The sequence below is a fragment of the Bipolaris oryzae genome (genome assembly GCF_000523455.1).
Source record: "Bipolaris oryzae ATCC 44560 unplaced genomic scaffold scaffold_40, whole genome shotgun sequence".
NCBI classification, from domain to species: Eukaryota; Fungi; Ascomycota; class Dothideomycetes; order Pleosporales; family Pleosporaceae; genus Bipolaris; species Bipolaris oryzae.
The window spans coordinates 26,903-43,340 of record NW_006911316.1 but is presented as its reverse complement, the minus strand read 5'-3'; the positions used below and the strand labels follow the sequence as shown (position 1 = coordinate 43,340).

The window sequence follows — 16,438 nt, the reverse complement described above, 5'->3', positions numbered from 1 at the left end:
CCTCGCGCTTCGTTCATCATAACCTTGTTTATATACAAAGATGCCTAAAAGAAACTATCTAAACGCCTACTCGGGTCCCGATGCCATTCGGAATTATTTTGACCCTGATTGTCAACCAATGCTTCCATTGGTAGAACTACCACCCAGCCTGAACCCATTTTATAATGACGGTGTTCGCATACACGCCAAAATGATGTCCATGCATCCTGCAAACAACGTCAAGGTTATGCCGGCTTTGAACATGTTGGAGAAAGGAGTGCAACCAGAAAAGTCAAAGACTGTCGTTGAGTACTCAAGCGGATCGACCGTCATCTCACTTGCACTACTTTCACGGATCAATCACGGAATTAAAGACACACGCGCTTTCTTGAGCAACAAGACCAGTGGCCCTAAACTGCGACTCATGCAGTTCTTTGGGCTGGACATGTCAGTATGCCACTGATTTCCCCACGATTTCTCGCTGACCTTTGTGAAAGAACACTGTTCGGAGGCCCGTCTCAACCCGATCCTACCGATTGCCGCGGAGGTATACAACGAGCCAAGAAGATGGCTGAAGAGGATGAATCAGTCTTGAACTTGAATCAATACGAAAACGATGCAGTATGTTACTTGCGCGATATAATGCTTTTCGACATGTACTAAGTACTACAGAATTGGCAATCTCACGTCAGATGGACCGGTCCTCAGATCCTCGAGCAGCTGCCCAATATTCGACTGATATGTGCTGGTATGGGTACATCGGGTACTATGACAGGCTTGGGGCAATACTTTAAGGCTCAGGATCCATCAGTTTTTCGCTTGGGGTATGTTTAAGTGCCTATCATCGTCGCAATCAAAACAGGAACTAACATACTGCTCAGTGTATGTACAGCCCCTGGCGATCGAGTTCCCGGTCCCCGTTCTTTTGCGCTACTGGCTCCGGTCGAATTCCCTTGGCGCGATTCAGTAGATGCTATCGAGGAAGTCGGTTCAAAGGACGCATTCGGTCTCAGCCTACAGCTTTGCCGTGAAGGCCTTATCTGTGGACCATCGTCCGGCTTCAATCTCAAAGGTACGTCGATCATCTGTTCGTATGGCAACGACTGACAGTAGAAGGACTATTCAACTATTTGGCCAAGCGAAAAGCAGCCGGTACCCTGAAAGAACTTGCCGGCTCTAACGGAATCATCGATTGTGCCTTCATCTGCTGTGATCTCCCTCTCCAGTACGTTGATGAGTATTTCGATAAGCTTGGCGCCGAAGCTTTCCCGCCTATTCATAATGAAGTATGATTGTCCTCTCTTCCTTTCTAGAGTAATTCTAACATGAGAACAGAATCTCACAGCAGTCGATCTTTACCGTTACGATGACGGTTGGGAACTGGAGCCCACTCAATTACTCTCGCAATTCACAAGCACAGCACAAGGCGACAGCAACGAAACAGTTATACTTGACCTACGAAAACCAGAAGATTTTGCCAGAAGTCATGTACCAGGCTCATGCAACCTGCCACTGCAGAGCTGCAATGCCTCCATGCCCAGTCCATTTCTCGATGCCGCAATACTCGAGACTCAATGGAAAGAGCTAGAGGCTACATTCACCTCCGATCGTATCAGTGCTTACGATCTTGCTGGCAAGCAGGTATATGTGCTATGCTATGACGGAGATACATCCAGAGTTGCTACAAGTATACTTCGGGCAAGAGGAATTACCGCGAACAGTGTGAAAGGTGGAATCGCTGCAGTGCGAAAAGACATTCCAGAACTACAACTGACCGAGCGCGGTAGGGTGCTCACGCAGCAGAACCGATCAAATCTGTCCAAAGCTGCTACGAAGGAGATGAGAGCAGACTCGCTATCGCCTCAAGCGCGAGGGCAGACGGGCATCGTGCTGTAAAATTTTAGCATATTGGTTATTAGCGTTGCAATTTTCAAAAGACCCTGATCAAGTTTGCGATCATGGGTCAAGTCTAGGAAAATTAGATCATGAGAACTACACACTCGCCCTCACACATCATGTGCAATCTATTCTGCTTTGAGAAGTGCGAATCTTCTAGTCTTGATTTCGTTAGCCCGCGTCCAAGTGCAAAAAAACGCCCGGCGGCCTTCGCGATCTAGGCCCGGCGTTTGTGTTACAAAATGGCTAAATCCAACAAAGTACTAGCCATATCGTGCATAGAGTGCAGATCCGCGATTTGAAGTCTAAAGCCCGTGGATAGGCTAGGTTGAGTGAGCCGGACTTAAAATGTATGTCTCCGCGAAGGATGCAAGTCAACTACAACGCAACATGTACATAAAGCTACGTTGGCAGGGCATTTTCGGAAAGAGGCTTGATACATCGTTTCCATACTCTTGCACTAGATTCGGTTTTCATCTTGAAGACAAAAGCAGTCACCATTGAAGCCACAACCATGTCATCCATTATTGTCAAAGAGATCACCCTAATCACCGGTGCGAATTCTGGAATTGGATTCGAGATAGCACATCAGCTTCTCCAAAAAGGCACTTATCATGTCCTCTTTGGCTCTCGCAACATTAGCAAAGGTTCTGCGGCCCTGCAAAACCTGCAAGCACGCAACCTCCCCGGCAGCGCCGAGCTGATGCACCTTGACGTGCAGAGCGACGACCATATAAATCAAGCCGCGGCACATATCCGAGAAAAGCATGGCAAACTCGACATTCTCTTCAACAACGCTGCCGTCGCGCTCCCAGAAGGTGCAACAGAGCGTGAAAGGATGGCTGCAGCCTTCGACATCAATGCTACCGGTCCCTGGCTCCTCACAAAAGCGCTCATACCCCTTCTCAAGAAAAGCGAGAACCCCAGGATCATCAACATATCTTCTGGTGCCGGAAGTATCGGTCGGCGACTCTTCCCAGAAAGTCCAATGTACAAGATTCAAGCCATTCCGTATCGCGCGAGTAAGGTGGCTTTCAACATGCTGACGGCATGCCTGTACGTTGAGTTTGGACTTGGTGTAAAGCAAACCGATGCGATGGAGCCGGTGTCAGGCAAGGGCGAGGCTGGGGCTGTAGAGGGGACAGATGCGAAGATCAAAGTGTTTTGCTATGATCCTGGATTCACAGTATCTAATCTTGGGCCGTATAACAAGCAAGAGTTTGGTGCGCGAAGTGCTGAGAAGACTGTTGACAGTGTCATGGAACTTGTGGAGGGGAAGAGGGACGAAGGGGTGGGCAAGTTTATACATAATTCTGGGGGGTATCCCTGGTAGTCTAGATTTATTTTCTAGAAAGAGAGGATTCGTGCTGGCAATTGGTGTTAAGTTAGAGTCTGCACGTTAAGAATCTTGGGAATGGTTGGCGGGGAAGAAACAGGCCCCCACTTTTAGGCACCCAACACTTGTACAGCCTTGCATGTTTGTTTGTCTACAACACAGCATAACATGTTCATCTACAAAAGAGGATCATATTATTGTTCAAATCCATTTTTCCCTATACCAGAAAAATATTTGGTTGTTCATTTCCAGGAGATTTTCCATCTGATCAATCATGACAGTCGCGTTCCACCGCAAGCAGCTGGACCGATCAAGGCGTGAGATTAGGCTTCTAGAACTACTCCCGAAAACTCAATGGCCGAACAATCCCCAACCTGCATGTCGGATATTTCACGCTAGTCTTGATCAGCATCCGTCATACCGGGCTTTGTCATATGTTTGGGGAGATAAGAGCGATACTAGGCACATACTAGTAAACGGACGTACTTTCGAGGTGACGAGAAACCTGTTCGAAGCACTGAACAGTATAGTCGAATCAGAGAGTTTTGTTATCTGGATTGATGCGATATGCATCAATCAGGCGGATGATGAAGAGAAAGGATGGCAAGTCGCATTGATGGGTGACATCTATCGACAGACATCTGAAGTGATAGCGTGGCTTGGACCGTCAGCGCATAACAGTGATGCTGTTCTGGAACATCTTGATATACTAGGTTCGATTTCGGAATCATTGGGCCTTCCCACAGACACTTCAGCTTGCCTAACCGCATGGAAATTAATGCTGGGGATCAAACCACTTGAGGGTGATCTCACTGAGCCCACTTCCAATCCTACTTCCAATCTCACCGGGCTCTCGATATCTCTAAAGGCATTCGAAATTCTTCTGTATATCATGGGTGGCTTTGAATCCCATCGTTTTCTGCTTCCATTAGCTGATCTGGGCCATCTCTTTCAACGACAATGGTGGAGCCGAATCTGGGTTTTGCAGGAAATCACTTTGCCAGAACAAGCTCAAATGCTCTGCGGAACTAAGCGAATATCCCGCCGGCGATTTCACGCTGCGCTCAAAGTGTTTTACGCCTTTGCAGACATAATTTCAAAGTTAGGAATGCAAAAACGGCCATTCTCAGATTATCAACAAGAACTATTCACGATTATGTCTCCAAAGGTCTATCTGATGTTATCAATGTCCAAAATATATCAACAACAAGAGTATTCGTTGCTATCATTGCTTCGAACAAACAGTTTTAATAGTTTTGCATACATGGGAAACGGCGTCCAGCAACCTCTGGAAGCAACTGATCCACGAGACAAAGTATTCGCTCTCCTAGGTCTTGCAAACGACAAGGATAGTTTAGAGGCCTTGGGCGTCGTCCCAGATTACACTAAATCCAAAGAGGAGGTGTATACAACTGCGATGGCTGCTATGCTAAGAAAAGGCCATATCTCACTTCTCTCAATCTGTTGTGGTATGAAGAGGCCAAACGGTCTACCTTCCTGGGTACCAGACTGGTCTAAAGCAGACCCGCCAATGTTTCAAGTAATCGGTGATGACGATTATAGCCTCCATCCTGTATTTAACGCCTGTGGTTCGAAGAACAAACATCGTTTCATTTTGCCAACCAAAGACCCCAAGCCTGAGAGAATACTGGTTTACGCCAAACAAGTCGACGAAGTCTTTCAACTGGGTCACGTCGGCAGGTTGCCCTCCATGCCCAGAGCCGTATCCCCAGTTGAGTGGCTTGATGCCATGTTGCAACTCACGTACTGTGTCGACAAACCATACTTGGACGTCAAGGAGCGCATGCGAACCACAGCCAGAGCCTCACACGCCGGTATGAGAATCGGAGAAAACAATATGCTACAAAGAGCAAGCGAGTTTCCTGAAGCTCTAACCATACTAGAAGAAGTGATTCAAATCGGCACAAAGGACGACGGTTTCCCCGAATCCCAGAATGCTTTGAGAAGGGCTCTTTTGAATTACAGGATGACGGAATATCCTTCACACATGTTCCAGATGCTGGGTGAGATTCTGAGAATAAATGACTGCAAAGTGCCTCTCATCACGAAAGAGGGTCGTTTAGGAATTAGTTCGATGACTGTCAAGGTGGGTGATCTTGTAGTATTGGTCAGTGGAGCGCAGGTGCCCTTCATCCTTAGGCGTACAGATACAAGATACATGACCGTTGGTGAGGCATACATTGACGGAATCATGGACGGAGAGGCAGCAGAAGACGGCGAATGGATTCATATTGAACTTGAATAGCACTTCTATAGTTCAAAGAACAGGAGTTGAACTCATCTTCTCCGCCGATGTATTGTGTTGGGCCTGATTGGGCATGGCTGTTTTCCCTCCCTCAGTTGAAGTATATATGTCTTTTCAAACATGATCTACCCTGTAATGACATAATTGGTGACAGCAGTTTCGAACAGAACCACTGTAATCAGGGTTTACTTCCATCTTTGCTACATACGATACCACTACTTTGTCTGGAACTTGTAAAATTGACAAACCAACACAACGTAGGGAGTTATGGAATATTGTTTTTGGTATGACTGGGGCGTCCGTGCGACACGCATTTGCCAGCATGTTGGGTTTGCGAAATACATGTACGACGTGCGGACTCGACGAACATTTAGTCATTGAGTCACCAACAATGATGCATTCTCGATTCTTCTTCCAAAAAGCCATTGTAATTTCGCAATCGCCACAAAATATGCGGCAACCTTTCCCTTTCTATAAAATTCGCACATCCGCTCAGTGATTTTCCCAACATCCAGAAACACATCTTCTAAAGTACTCATTACCAAAACATCCAGCAATACCACCACGCACAATTCCCAATCAACCCTCTCAAAACTTCCAAACTATCATCAACCATCAAAATGTCCCGCCACAACCGTCATATCTGCCGCCACACCCACCACATCTGCCGCCACGGCCACGCGGCCCACAGCATCCCCTTCGGCCCCATGCGCCTCGCCCCAGTCCCCAGTCCCGTCCAACCCGGCCAACCCGCCCCCACCGCCACAGAGTGGAACTACACCCTCCAAGACTTTGAAGAACTCATCATAAAATGGGGCCCTTACACGACCCTCGACCTCGTCAAAGCTGCGCCCCACTACACCAAAACCACCGTCGACGTCGACCCTTACGCCAAACTGCAGTTTCCCGAGAAGTGGGAGGCCACGGAGCGCGTTATCCATGCTGTGCATCCGATTCCGCGGGGGGAGCTTGAGAAGTTGGGGCCGAACTGCGTGAGGCAGCTTGGGGAGAGGTTGAAAGGGGGAGGGGAGGGGAGGGACGAGGAGTTTGAGGGTGCGATGAAGAAGACGTTGGGCAGGATTGATGATTGTCTTGAGTTTTATTTTTGTGTGGAGAGGCCCGGGGCGAGGGTGGTTAGTGGATAGTAGTCTTAGTCTTGTTATCGGTGATTGGATGGGAAAGGGAGGGTGGCTGTTGAAGTGGCTGAATGAAATGACGTGATAGTAGTTTGTTGTTGAAATCAAAGGTTGATCTTTTACGAATATGTGTTCTGGCAATCGTTGGTGAATGCTAAGAGCAGGATGGTGTGTGTGTGTAACAGTACTAAGTTGTTGTTGGTCACCTCGATTTTGGTTCACGTCGCATCTACAGCAGAAAGACAAGATGTCGCTTCAAGTCATGGAGAAAGACTAAGGCCATGGTGGAGCGTCCATCGATACGTGAGAGGTTGATATGTCGAGTGTTCTAGGTAATCTGGGTACGCTATTGATGAGACAAAAAAAATCACAAATCTAAGTTTGATGCTATTGCCGATGTCCAGTTTTCTTAAAGTGCACTATTCAATGATGTACTTGACACTGTACACGTCACAACCACGTAAGTTGTTGACGTTGAACACGTTAAACCTCGCGTGCTACAAAAGCGATTACTCCGTGGATTCAATCAATCCGTCTGTTGATTTCCGTAGCTTCAAACTGCCAGCAATCAACCATGGACCTTGAATCTTCCCCCGTGAAGAACTCAAACAACCCACCATGACCCCCAACTCCACCATAAGTACATAACCCCCTCTTTCCAACCTTCAAGCATCTCCATACCACCAAAGCTCTTCAGCATATCCAAACCTTCACTCTTAAAATCCAAACTTAAAAAACCCCCACACAACATCCACCCCAAAATGTCTCTACTCACGCGCCCCCCACCCCCCTCAACCACTAACTTGCTCCACCGCCCCAACACCTTCACCGTACACTTCCCAACAGAAGCGACCCTACACTTCACCCTTCCCCTCCCCTCCTCCGCCCTTTCCTCCCTCCGCACCCCCGAACTAATCCACCTGCGTACCTACCTAACCTCCCTCCTCTCCTCCCACACCCTAACCTCCAACCCCGCCCTCCTCTCCCACATCCTCTCCCTCCGCCGCACAATCTCCCTGCGCCTATCTCGTGTGCAGCAACTCAGCGCCGTAGAGCAAAAAGCATGGTACTCGGGCCACGGGTTCCCCATTTTCGACTCCGAGAACAAAGCCACAGGGTTCAAGTGGCACTGGGAAGCGCTAGAGTTCGAATACGGCGTGCACAGCGTGGCGTGGGTTGTACGGTGGCTATTCGCGTTCCAGCGCAAGGATGCGACGATAAGGTATGCGCTTCGTCAGTCCTACCGGTTTACTGAGAACGAAGTGAGGTGTAAGAAGATGAAGGTGGAGGAGGGGCATGAGGTTGTGGAGTGGAGCTGCAACGGGGAGAAAGTGTGTGTCTGGGTTTACGGGGCGTGTTTCCGCAATATGGAGGAGTGGGAGGTTGTCAAGATGGAGCTGGAGGGGTATGAAGTGCAGATGCTGAAGGAAGGGGTGGCTAAGATACGGAATACGGTACGGGGAGGATGGGAGTTTGTGCTGTATGTTGAGGGGGAGGAGGCCGGGGTTGAGGAGTTGTTTCCGGGGGAGAGAACGGCGTCTGAGGGGTTTTCGAGCGGAAGCCAGGACGAGGATGCGGAGTCATTTGATGGATACTGCTATGGCGACGACGTGGGGAGGATGGTTGCTCTGGCATCGGGACTTGGGTCGCTGGCACTGTCTTCCCGCGCCTCCACTGCCTGCGGCGGTGACGAAGCCGTTGAACGGGCACCAACGGTACCTCCTCGCGTTGGAGATTTGCTGCAGCAGGCGGAAACGCTGGTCAGCGCGATTAGGGGTATCAATTCGCAATTCTCATCTTCCGAGGAACAGCCATCGTCGTCTGCTCAGCACAGCGAGATCCCACCCGCTTTGCAAACACAGCCACTCCCACCCCAGTACGCAGCATCGACTATCAGACTCCCACGCCGTACAGCTGCAAGACGGCCAACGAAGCTGCACCGATACCAGGCTTATGCCGAAGATGCTGATACTGAAGGCTCGATTAGTGCTTTGCCGAGCTCGTGGCGCGATATTTGAGACTCACAACCAAGTCTAAGGGGGGCGTGTGGGCATGGTATTCTGATGTGTTTGATTAACAAGGTACGAGTAATTTGAATGATTATGTATTGTCGTTACAACCAAAGTGCCTCTAGTAAATATATGTATACATTCATACTTCGTGCATGAGTCGAGCCTGAATCAACACTGCTCTCTTCGGCAAAATCTCTCAGCTACACTTCGCAACATCGTGCCCATCAAACACATTTTCTCTCATCTCCAAGTTTTGATGACCAGCGTTGCAAATGTAGTACAAGCAACACACCATACCTCACTATTCTGAACAAAATTTCAAAAGCACTCCTGTCCAAACCTATTTATTCATAATCAAATTTACCAAACAACAAGGAGGGGGGACGGAGTGTCATCTATCGCAATATATTTACCAATACCCGGCAGTTCACACAAATGAACAACGCATACCACCCTAATTTCAACTTTGTACTCTCCTGTCTTCTTTGTGTCTCGATATTAAAAGAAAAAAGGAAGGAAGAAGAAGAGAAGAAAAGGAAATAATAAAGGAAATTCGTGGCTTACTACATCATTGGCGTTTACCTGCCCCGTCATTTTTCCCATACATGTTCATTTCGTTCGTGGATATCTCTGAAATAAGAAAATCATTTCACTGGTCGTTGAATCCACACTTAGCCTACCATCCATGTTTCGCGTTACCGTTGGACATACATCCAACTCCTAAATTTCTACACACGTACACACAGAGCATCATGTGTCCTCGACGCTCCTCGTCGCGTTGCGCCGGTATAAATGTAAGAAGATGATGGGGGTCAGACGGGAAAAGAAAAATACGTAAAAGGTTCATCTCAAGCGGCTTTAAAAGGTAACAGTATGGGGGGGGGAATCATGCTTGCTAGAAATCTGAAATGAAGAAGAAGAAGAGAAAAAAAAGCAGGGGATAACAAACTTAAGAAACTCCCTCGCTATGCATAAACTGACCATCCATCATCTGGACCGTGAACTACGTGTGCGCAACACGCGAAAATACTCAAGTTAACGGTTGGAACGCGGGGGTATCAATGCAGAAGTCGAACACCAAATGCGCAAAAAGACATACTATGCCCTGGTTGGGTTGATGTTCTCCAGCTCGCTTCGCTGGCGCAGGTATTTGGCAGCAAGCTGGTCGCCACCCTTCATGGACTGCTCCATCCAGTGTTGCGCAACGCACATGGTCATGGGATCGCTGCGTGCAGGATCCTGCGAGGCTCGTTTCTCGCGATTCAGAAGCTCAGTCTTGAAGACCTCGCTGGGCTTAGTAAGCGGCAGCACAGTGCGGTGGATGAGTTCAGGGGAGGTGAGGTAGAAAATGGCGAGTTCGCGCTCGGCAACTGAATCGCCTTCCTTTGCAGTGATGAGAAGCATGCGTCCTGCATCTTCCATGGTGTACTTGGACATGGGTTCATCACCTAGGGCTGACGATGATGAGCCGACCTTTTCGGTCATGCTGCTGCTGTTTGCCTTGCCTGCATCGCGCTTCGAGTTCTGGGTGATGACTTCATCAACGAGCTCGACCATGATGCGGCAGACGTCTTGCTTCAAGCCGAGGGCTGCGAGGCCGACGTCCCAGAATGCTTTACCACGCGCAGTCTTGTCGAGCATCTGCGCTGGCACAAAGGATGCGATAAACTGCAAGTCTCTGAAGAGAGTCTTGGGGCGAATGTTGGAGTCTCGCAAGAGTCCTTGAATGACCTCGACAATCATGTCTGTGCTTGGCGGCCCAACTGGAGAGCGAGCGCCGTTGCGAGGTAGCGGCGACGCATTGCTTACGCGATCTACGTTCATGCTTTGAGAGCGACGTTCTTCGCAGTTTGCAATTGCCTCTTCCAGGTTGTGGGCGCGCGAAGTCTGGGTGGCTGGCTCACGAGAGCTAAGTTCTGGCATGGCGCCAAGAGTGGGCGATTGGGGAACAGGAGGAAGTGTGTCGCGGCGGATGTTGTTATTATTGTTATTATTGTAGGATCGACCAGTTCGAGAAGACAATGAAGCGATGATGAGAAGCTCCAATTCATACAATGCATGCAACTTGGAGAAGGGATTGGGGTGCGTTTGAAACCTGCTGAGGAGTCGTTGGAAGGCAACGTTGTATGGGAACTCCAATAGCCCAGCCTTCTTTGCAGTGGAATTGCCGGACGATCGCGAGGTAGCATCGCTGGAAGTCGATGAATGTTCTCCAGCTGACTGATGAGCATCGGCGGCTGCGACATGCTGCAAAGTTGCAACAGGCGGTGCAGCTGAGCTGCGCTCTGTCCGGCCAAGCGCTTCCAAGGGCAAGTTTCGTTGGTCAACAGTCTGCCTTCGGATGTTCTTTGTGCTCTTCTTCTTAGCCAGCTTGTTCTTGCGTCGGCGTTCCTCTTCGTCTCGGCGCTCGATACAGTCATCAAGTAGATCACCACCAAACCATGAATCGGTCTCACTGCCGTTCGCAAACACCATCATGCCGAGATCGCTCAACAGAAGACCAGTGAGGGTCTGCTTCAAGTCGAGCATGAAGCGGCGCTTGTCCTCGTTGACTGTGGCCGACTGCTTCAGCATGACAGTGCCCTTGGAAGACGAGGCAGTTCGTGGGCGAATGCTCGTTGCGTTTGTCGGTGATTGCGCTTGTGTCTGGAACGGCGACCAAAAGGTAGCCATTGGGTCGATGGCCAAGACTGGTGACGATGCGCCGAAGTAGTCAGACGACTCTGCAGGATTTCTGCTCCAGGGGTTTTGTTCCAAGATTGATGGACGGCTGCCAGTGGCGGCCGAACGCAGACTGCCGTGGCTTGGGCGTTGAGCAAAGTCGTTGTTGCGCGACCCAGCCCGACCATGGGTTTCGTACTCTTCGTCACCCGCGATAGAGAGGGTGCCGACGCCAGTCAAGAAGAGATCACCCTTTTGTCGTCCGCTCTCAAGGATCTGTTGGTCGCGTTTGTACAAATCACTGGCCCAAAGTACTGGACCGTCCAATAGACCCTCACCAATAACCTTGGTGACACACTTGTCAACTTCGAGACAGAAGCGGTGAATCCGCTCCTCACCCTTGCAAAAGTTCTCGACACCGTACTGCATGAGCCACTTTAGGGTAATCTCCGACTGCTCGTCTGAGAGCTTGTTTGGACCACCAAAATCCTGTGAAGCCGCCATGAGGTCAACCAGTTGAGCTTCGTTTTGTCGCAAAAAGCTGTTGGCGTTGCGGGATCGAGATCCAGATGGGCCCTTGGCGTTGAGCGTCTTGGATTGCTGGTCCATGATCTTGAGGGCAAGGGCCACATTTTTGGCGTCTTCATATGGCTTGGAAGTGCGGACATCGGTAATGTACCACATCTTGTCTCTCAGGTTCTTGAAAGTGAGCATCATCTCGTCGACCATGTTGTCTGATCTTTCCTGAGACTGCTTGAGCCACACAAACCATGCCTCAAATTCTTCAATGGCATTGGCTGCTTTGCTGAGCAAATCTCTGGGACCACGAGAAAAGTAGTTGAGAAGAGCTGCGTATCCGTTCTTGACCAGGGTTGGGGAACTGAGTCTTCGCAGACTCTGCAGGGTCTTGTAGTACATGTGCGCATTGACGAAATCGGACCGCGCCTGGCATTGGTACATTGCTGTCTCCAACATTGTAACGAGCACCGAGCTGTTCTCTGACTTTTCGCCAACTTGCGGGTTGCTGTGACTCCTGGGAATCTGGGGAGAGCGGCGTGACGAACCACTTCTCTGGCTTGCAATCATGTTTGTGAGTTGGCTGTGACTCTGGTTTGAGTTGTATGGATTGCGAGATCCAAGGTTCTCGCTAATGTTGCGGATCGGGCCGCGTCCACGGACGCTTCTGCGTGTCGTCATACGGTTGCTGAAATTCTTTGATTCGCTATCCGGAGCCAGTGTTTTTGGGATTTCATAATCTTCCACTAGCTTGACAATCGCCTCCTTAAGTTGGTGATAATCGTGGCCGAGATCAAATCTATCTGTAGTACCCTCATCGTCGCTGCTGTCGCTGTCTGGAGAGTCGTCGTCATGCTCTTCTTCGTCATCAAAGTCTTTGCGCATGCGTGGCTTGAGTTGCTTGCCATCAGCGGAGATGTACAAGACAGCCCATCGTTCAGCACATGGATGGCATGAGCCAGATGTAGCTTCAGCGCCGAGAATGCGAGTCATTTCTGAGCAAGCCATGCGCAGACGCTTTCCATAGAGCTCTGTCGGAGCTGGCTTGGTGTCAGTTTGCTCTTCAACTGGCGTCGAGTTGTTGTCCAAAAGTGGCTCGCGTGAGGTCTGATCGCTTGTCATGGATGAAGCACTAGCACTCAGAATAGAGCTTGCGTCGGTCATAGACGCGGCAGCATTGCGGAATGGAACAGACATGCCAGATACTGAAGAAGCGGATGATGTTAGACCAGCACGGCGCTGGCTGTCGTTGTCCATGTGGCTCGATGAGGGGCGACGCTCTGGGAAGAGCGCATTGACCAGCGTGATGATGTCAGCTGGAGAGAGCACAATGAAGGGTTGCACTTCAACCGTCTCCCTGGGCGAGGTGATTGCCTTTGCAGGGAGTAGGATAGGCTTGGAAGGTGTCTTTGTATGTTTGAAACGAGCCAGAATGCTCTCAATGTGGGTGCGGATTTCCGGAAGGACAGGGATCTGCTGCTTCCTACACGTAGAGTTGTTAGTAACATGCTTGCTGGATAATTTTGCTAGGAAGTCGTACCAGTTGTACGTCATGTCGAGCACCTGCTTCTGGGCTCTGATGGCGATTTCCTTGAGAATCTTCTGGCGGGCATGTTCACTGATGTGGTGACCAATCATAATACCGTGCGTCTGTCAGATGTTAGTGTTGTAACGGGCAATGCAGAAGAAGTGAGAACTTGCCTCGGGGTGGATAATTGCGTTCAACAGGAAGGAAGAAAACAGCCATCGTGACACAAAAAAGTTCTGCGATGCTTTGCGGGCTCCTCTTTCGTTCTCCTCGTTCAACTTGCGAAGAATGGCATTTCCAATTTCCAAAACGCCCTCTGGGATGCCACCAGCACTGGGCTCGTCATCGACGACTTCAAACAAGCGCTTGACAGCCTTGTCAAAAAACTCGTCTGCAGCAATGGTATCCTTGGTGCTGCGGGCGACTGGCTGTGCTCCAGCTCGTACACTTGATTCCTCGGCCTTTTCGAGGAGGAACTGGCCGTCCTGGAGGGTCTGCATTAGGTAAAGCTCCAAGTTGGCCTTTCCGGGCCATTCGCGCATACCTGCCCAGACGTCCAGAATGGTCCTGATGAAGTTGTGGCTAATCTTAGTATCCTTGATTAGTTTAGCGCAGACGGTGGCCCAAACGTCGGTACGGCGGAGGTCCTCTGCAGAATCCGGGCCAGACGAGTTTGCAAAAATAGTGTAAACAAGCGCTGAGAGGGGATCGTGACGCTGGAAAGACAGGAGTCGTTCAATAGGGTTGCCACCTTGCTGCTGGGCCTTTTGGGAGCCTAGGTTTCGACCTCGGGCCTGGATGGCCATGACTGAATCAATAGGGTCCATGGCCTGGCGGAAAGAAGTAAGAGCAGCCAGCTCTTGCTGCGAGAGGCTGGAAATGCGAGAAGCAAGAAATTCGGGGTTTGTGCGAATTTCAGAAATGAAATCTAGAAGATCGTCCAGGATCTTCGAGGGAACATCGTTGAGGAAGGTCGAGGCCGAGAGGGACTTGTCCGACTTGGTCGTCTTTGATTTTCCAAACTCCAGGTCTGGCTCCAGCAGGGCATACTGGCGTGTGGCGTCACACGAGTTGCGGACGTCGTTGAGAGCGTTGTATAGCGAGGCAAAAGCCTTTTTGTCGTCGGACCGGAAGTTGTCCACGAGGGTGCGGTATGCCAGCTCGCCGCAGTGTACCAGACGTGCGGAGAGGGCGCTGGAGACGAGCCATCGGTGCAGGCGGACTCTGGAGTGAGCCTTGCGCTGCTCCTGGTAGCCCTGGAGGCGGATCAGGTGGGCGAGTTCAGCGAGGGAAGTGGCCGAGGGGGGTATGGCTGCGGTGGGCAGGTACGAGTCGGTGTACGAGGAAAGGTCGGCGGGGAGCAGTCGAGGCAAGCGGCCGGCGGGAGCAGACATGGAAGCGGCCATCTGGGGCCTTTGGTGAAGGAGGGTCGAGAGGCCATGGCGGTCGTTGCTAGCGGCGTCGAGGGACGCGCCAGGTCGACTGCCCATGGTCGCCGTGGAATGTTTGGAAGGGCGAGGAGAGGGCGACCGGGGGGGAGCCTCAGCAGGCGGGTCGTCTGCTTGAGAAGTAGGGTGCGAGGGCGTGTGGCTCCTCGAGGAGAAGTGGGTGACGGTGGGCGACACGGCTGCGAGTGAGGTCAGAGTCGGTCGTAGTGCCAGCTCATCGTACAGAGCGCATTGATACGGGGGACCAGCGACTGGGCCAGGCACACGGGCACACGGACACAGCCAGACAGAAGCACGGAGGGACAGAGAGAAGGACAGAAGAGGGTCGGGAGGGGCACGGGATGAATAGACAGAAACAGGCACATACGTAGAGGGGTGTTTGAGGCCTGCGCCGGGGGCGTGGCCGTGAGTTGGGTTCGTCGCATCATGTCGCCATTCGCCATTCGCCGTGACGGCGTGTCAGCCCGATGATGGGGGGGGTGGGAGCGGAGCAGCTCTGACGGAAGATGGAGTGGCAGCAATGGGCTACAGCATGGCCAGATGTAGCTATGGTATTGGGAGAGGAGGAGCTGCTTTGGGCGCAACTGGCGACGGCCTCGACGTGTGCGTTGGCGCGTCTTTGACTCTTTTGGCGGGCATGGGGGCCGTAGCGAGGCGGGCGGGGTGTGATTGGGCGGCGGGGGTCGAGTCCTTGTGTGCACGCTCAACGGCCAAGACGAGAGGGCAGAGAGGGCAGAGAGGGCAGAGAGGGCAGCGAATGCAGACCGCCTTTGGTGCGCGCGCCCTCTCTGCCCCTCTGCGCAGTGCATTCCACGCCGGGCCAGGCGACGACGGCGATGACTTGCAGCCCTGCCACGACCAGCACATCCCCCCCTCGCCAATCACACGCCCTGCACCCAAATACCTCAGCTGCAAAGGGACCCCCCTCTGCTCCTCCGCCCACACGTTCCCGGCCAGGCCATCCCCGCTGCTACCCATCCTCGCACTCGCTCCAAAGACAGCGCACGCCCTGCCCATCGCCACCCTCTCGCCAGTCGGCGAGTCGCTGCTCTCCCGGAGCATCGAGGGCTTGGCTGTGCGTGGTGTTGTTGCTATTGCTGCTACAACCCACCCATCCATCCATCCATCCATCCACGCCCTCGCATCCCATCATCTCTCAAACACCCCCTCCCCCCGCCGATACTTACATCTGCACCTTTTTGCGCCGCCAGCAGCCACCAGCAAATCACGCCTTCGCTCTGCTTGTCGCCCTCGTAACTTGACGGCCGCCGGGTGGAGTCGTCTTCTGCCCCTGCGCTGCCAGCACATCAAGCGCTGCGCATGCTGTCAACAAGGCCCATGCAACTTGCTGCACGCACACGCCAAAGCAATTGCGTCGCCCTGTTGTGTGAACCGCACGTCTCCCACTTCATCTTGCAGTGCAGCCCTAGTCGCTGCTGCTTGCTCCCCCCCCGTCTCCAAACCGCCGCTGCTCTCCTATGCCCATTGCCATGCCCGTCCAATGAGCCGCATCGCTGTGCCGTATGCCGTGCAGTCTCTGTCGCCCAAACGTGTTCCTTTTGCGCCTCTGCTGCACTCATGCACTTGCACCTGACCTGCTACTCGCCGCCTCGCTCGCCTGCCACCGCCCGATTACGCCATGATAACGTGTCCATCTATC

The 16,438-nt window shown here is 51.6% G+C and overlaps 8 protein-coding genes across 8 annotated transcripts; 7 read left to right on the top strand and 1 right to left on the bottom strand.

Annotated features, from left to right (window-relative positions):
- Nucleotides 1-40: 40 nt before the first annotated feature.
- Nucleotides 41-1,875, top strand: COCMIDRAFT_91391 (uncharacterized protein; the record flags this gene model as incomplete). The annotated part of the gene is made up of 6 exons (XM_007688307.1): nt 41-426; nt 477-600; nt 652-803; nt 861-1,051; nt 1,090-1,265; nt 1,315-1,875. 6 exons carry the CDS (start codon nt 41-43, stop codon nt 1,873-1,875), a joined length of 1,590 nt encoding a protein of 529 aa, XP_007686497.1.
- A 514-nt stretch (nt 1,876-2,389) lies between these two features.
- COCMIDRAFT_91367 (uncharacterized protein) lies at nt 2,390-3,208 on the top strand (the record flags this gene model as incomplete). Its single annotated transcript, XM_007688306.1, has 1 exon — nt 2,390-3,208. One exon carries the CDS (start codon nt 2,390-2,392, stop codon nt 3,206-3,208), a length of 819 nt encoding a protein of 272 aa, XP_007686496.1.
- Nucleotides 3,209-3,485: 277 nt separating this feature from the next.
- On the top strand, nt 3,486-4,175 carry COCMIDRAFT_45858 (uncharacterized protein; the record flags this gene model as incomplete). The annotated part of the gene is made up of 1 exon (XM_007688298.1): nt 3,486-4,175. A coding segment is annotated over one exon (690 nt), but the record flags the coding sequence as incomplete, so codon positions are not given.
- A 300-nt stretch (nt 4,176-4,475) lies between these two features.
- Nucleotides 4,476-5,477, top strand: COCMIDRAFT_91350 (uncharacterized protein; the record flags this gene model as incomplete). Its single annotated transcript, XM_007688305.1, has 1 exon — nt 4,476-5,477. The coding sequence occupies one exon, from the start codon at nt 4,476-4,478 to the stop codon at nt 5,475-5,477; it is 1,002 nt and encodes a 333-aa protein (XP_007686495.1).
- A 614-nt stretch (nt 5,478-6,091) lies between these two features.
- Nucleotides 6,092-6,622, top strand: COCMIDRAFT_91275 (uncharacterized protein; the record flags this gene model as incomplete). The annotated part of the gene is made up of 1 exon (XM_007688304.1): nt 6,092-6,622. A coding segment is annotated over one exon (531 nt), but the record flags the coding sequence as incomplete, so codon positions are not given.
- A 752-nt stretch (nt 6,623-7,374) lies between these two features.
- Nucleotides 7,375-8,631, top strand: COCMIDRAFT_35408 (uncharacterized protein; the record flags this gene model as incomplete). Its single annotated transcript, XM_007688285.1, has 1 exon — nt 7,375-8,631. The coding sequence occupies one exon, from the start codon at nt 7,375-7,377 to the stop codon at nt 8,629-8,631; it is 1,257 nt and encodes a 418-aa protein (XP_007686475.1).
- A 1,092-nt stretch (nt 8,632-9,723) lies between these two features.
- Nucleotides 9,724-14,820, bottom strand: COCMIDRAFT_25027 (uncharacterized protein; the record flags this gene model as incomplete). Its single annotated transcript, XM_007688272.1, has 2 exons — nt 9,724-13,452; nt 13,558-14,820. The coding sequence occupies 2 exons, from the start codon at nt 14,818-14,820 to the stop codon at nt 9,724-9,726; spliced, it is 4,992 nt and encodes a 1,663-aa protein (XP_007686462.1).
- A 478-nt stretch (nt 14,821-15,298) lies between these two features.
- On the top strand, nt 15,299-16,372 carry COCMIDRAFT_25026 (uncharacterized protein; the record flags this gene model as incomplete). Its single annotated transcript, XM_007688271.1, has 1 exon — nt 15,299-16,372. One exon carries the CDS (start codon nt 15,299-15,301, stop codon nt 16,370-16,372), a length of 1,074 nt encoding a protein of 357 aa, XP_007686461.1.
- Between the last annotated feature and the right edge of the window lie 66 nt (nt 16,373-16,438).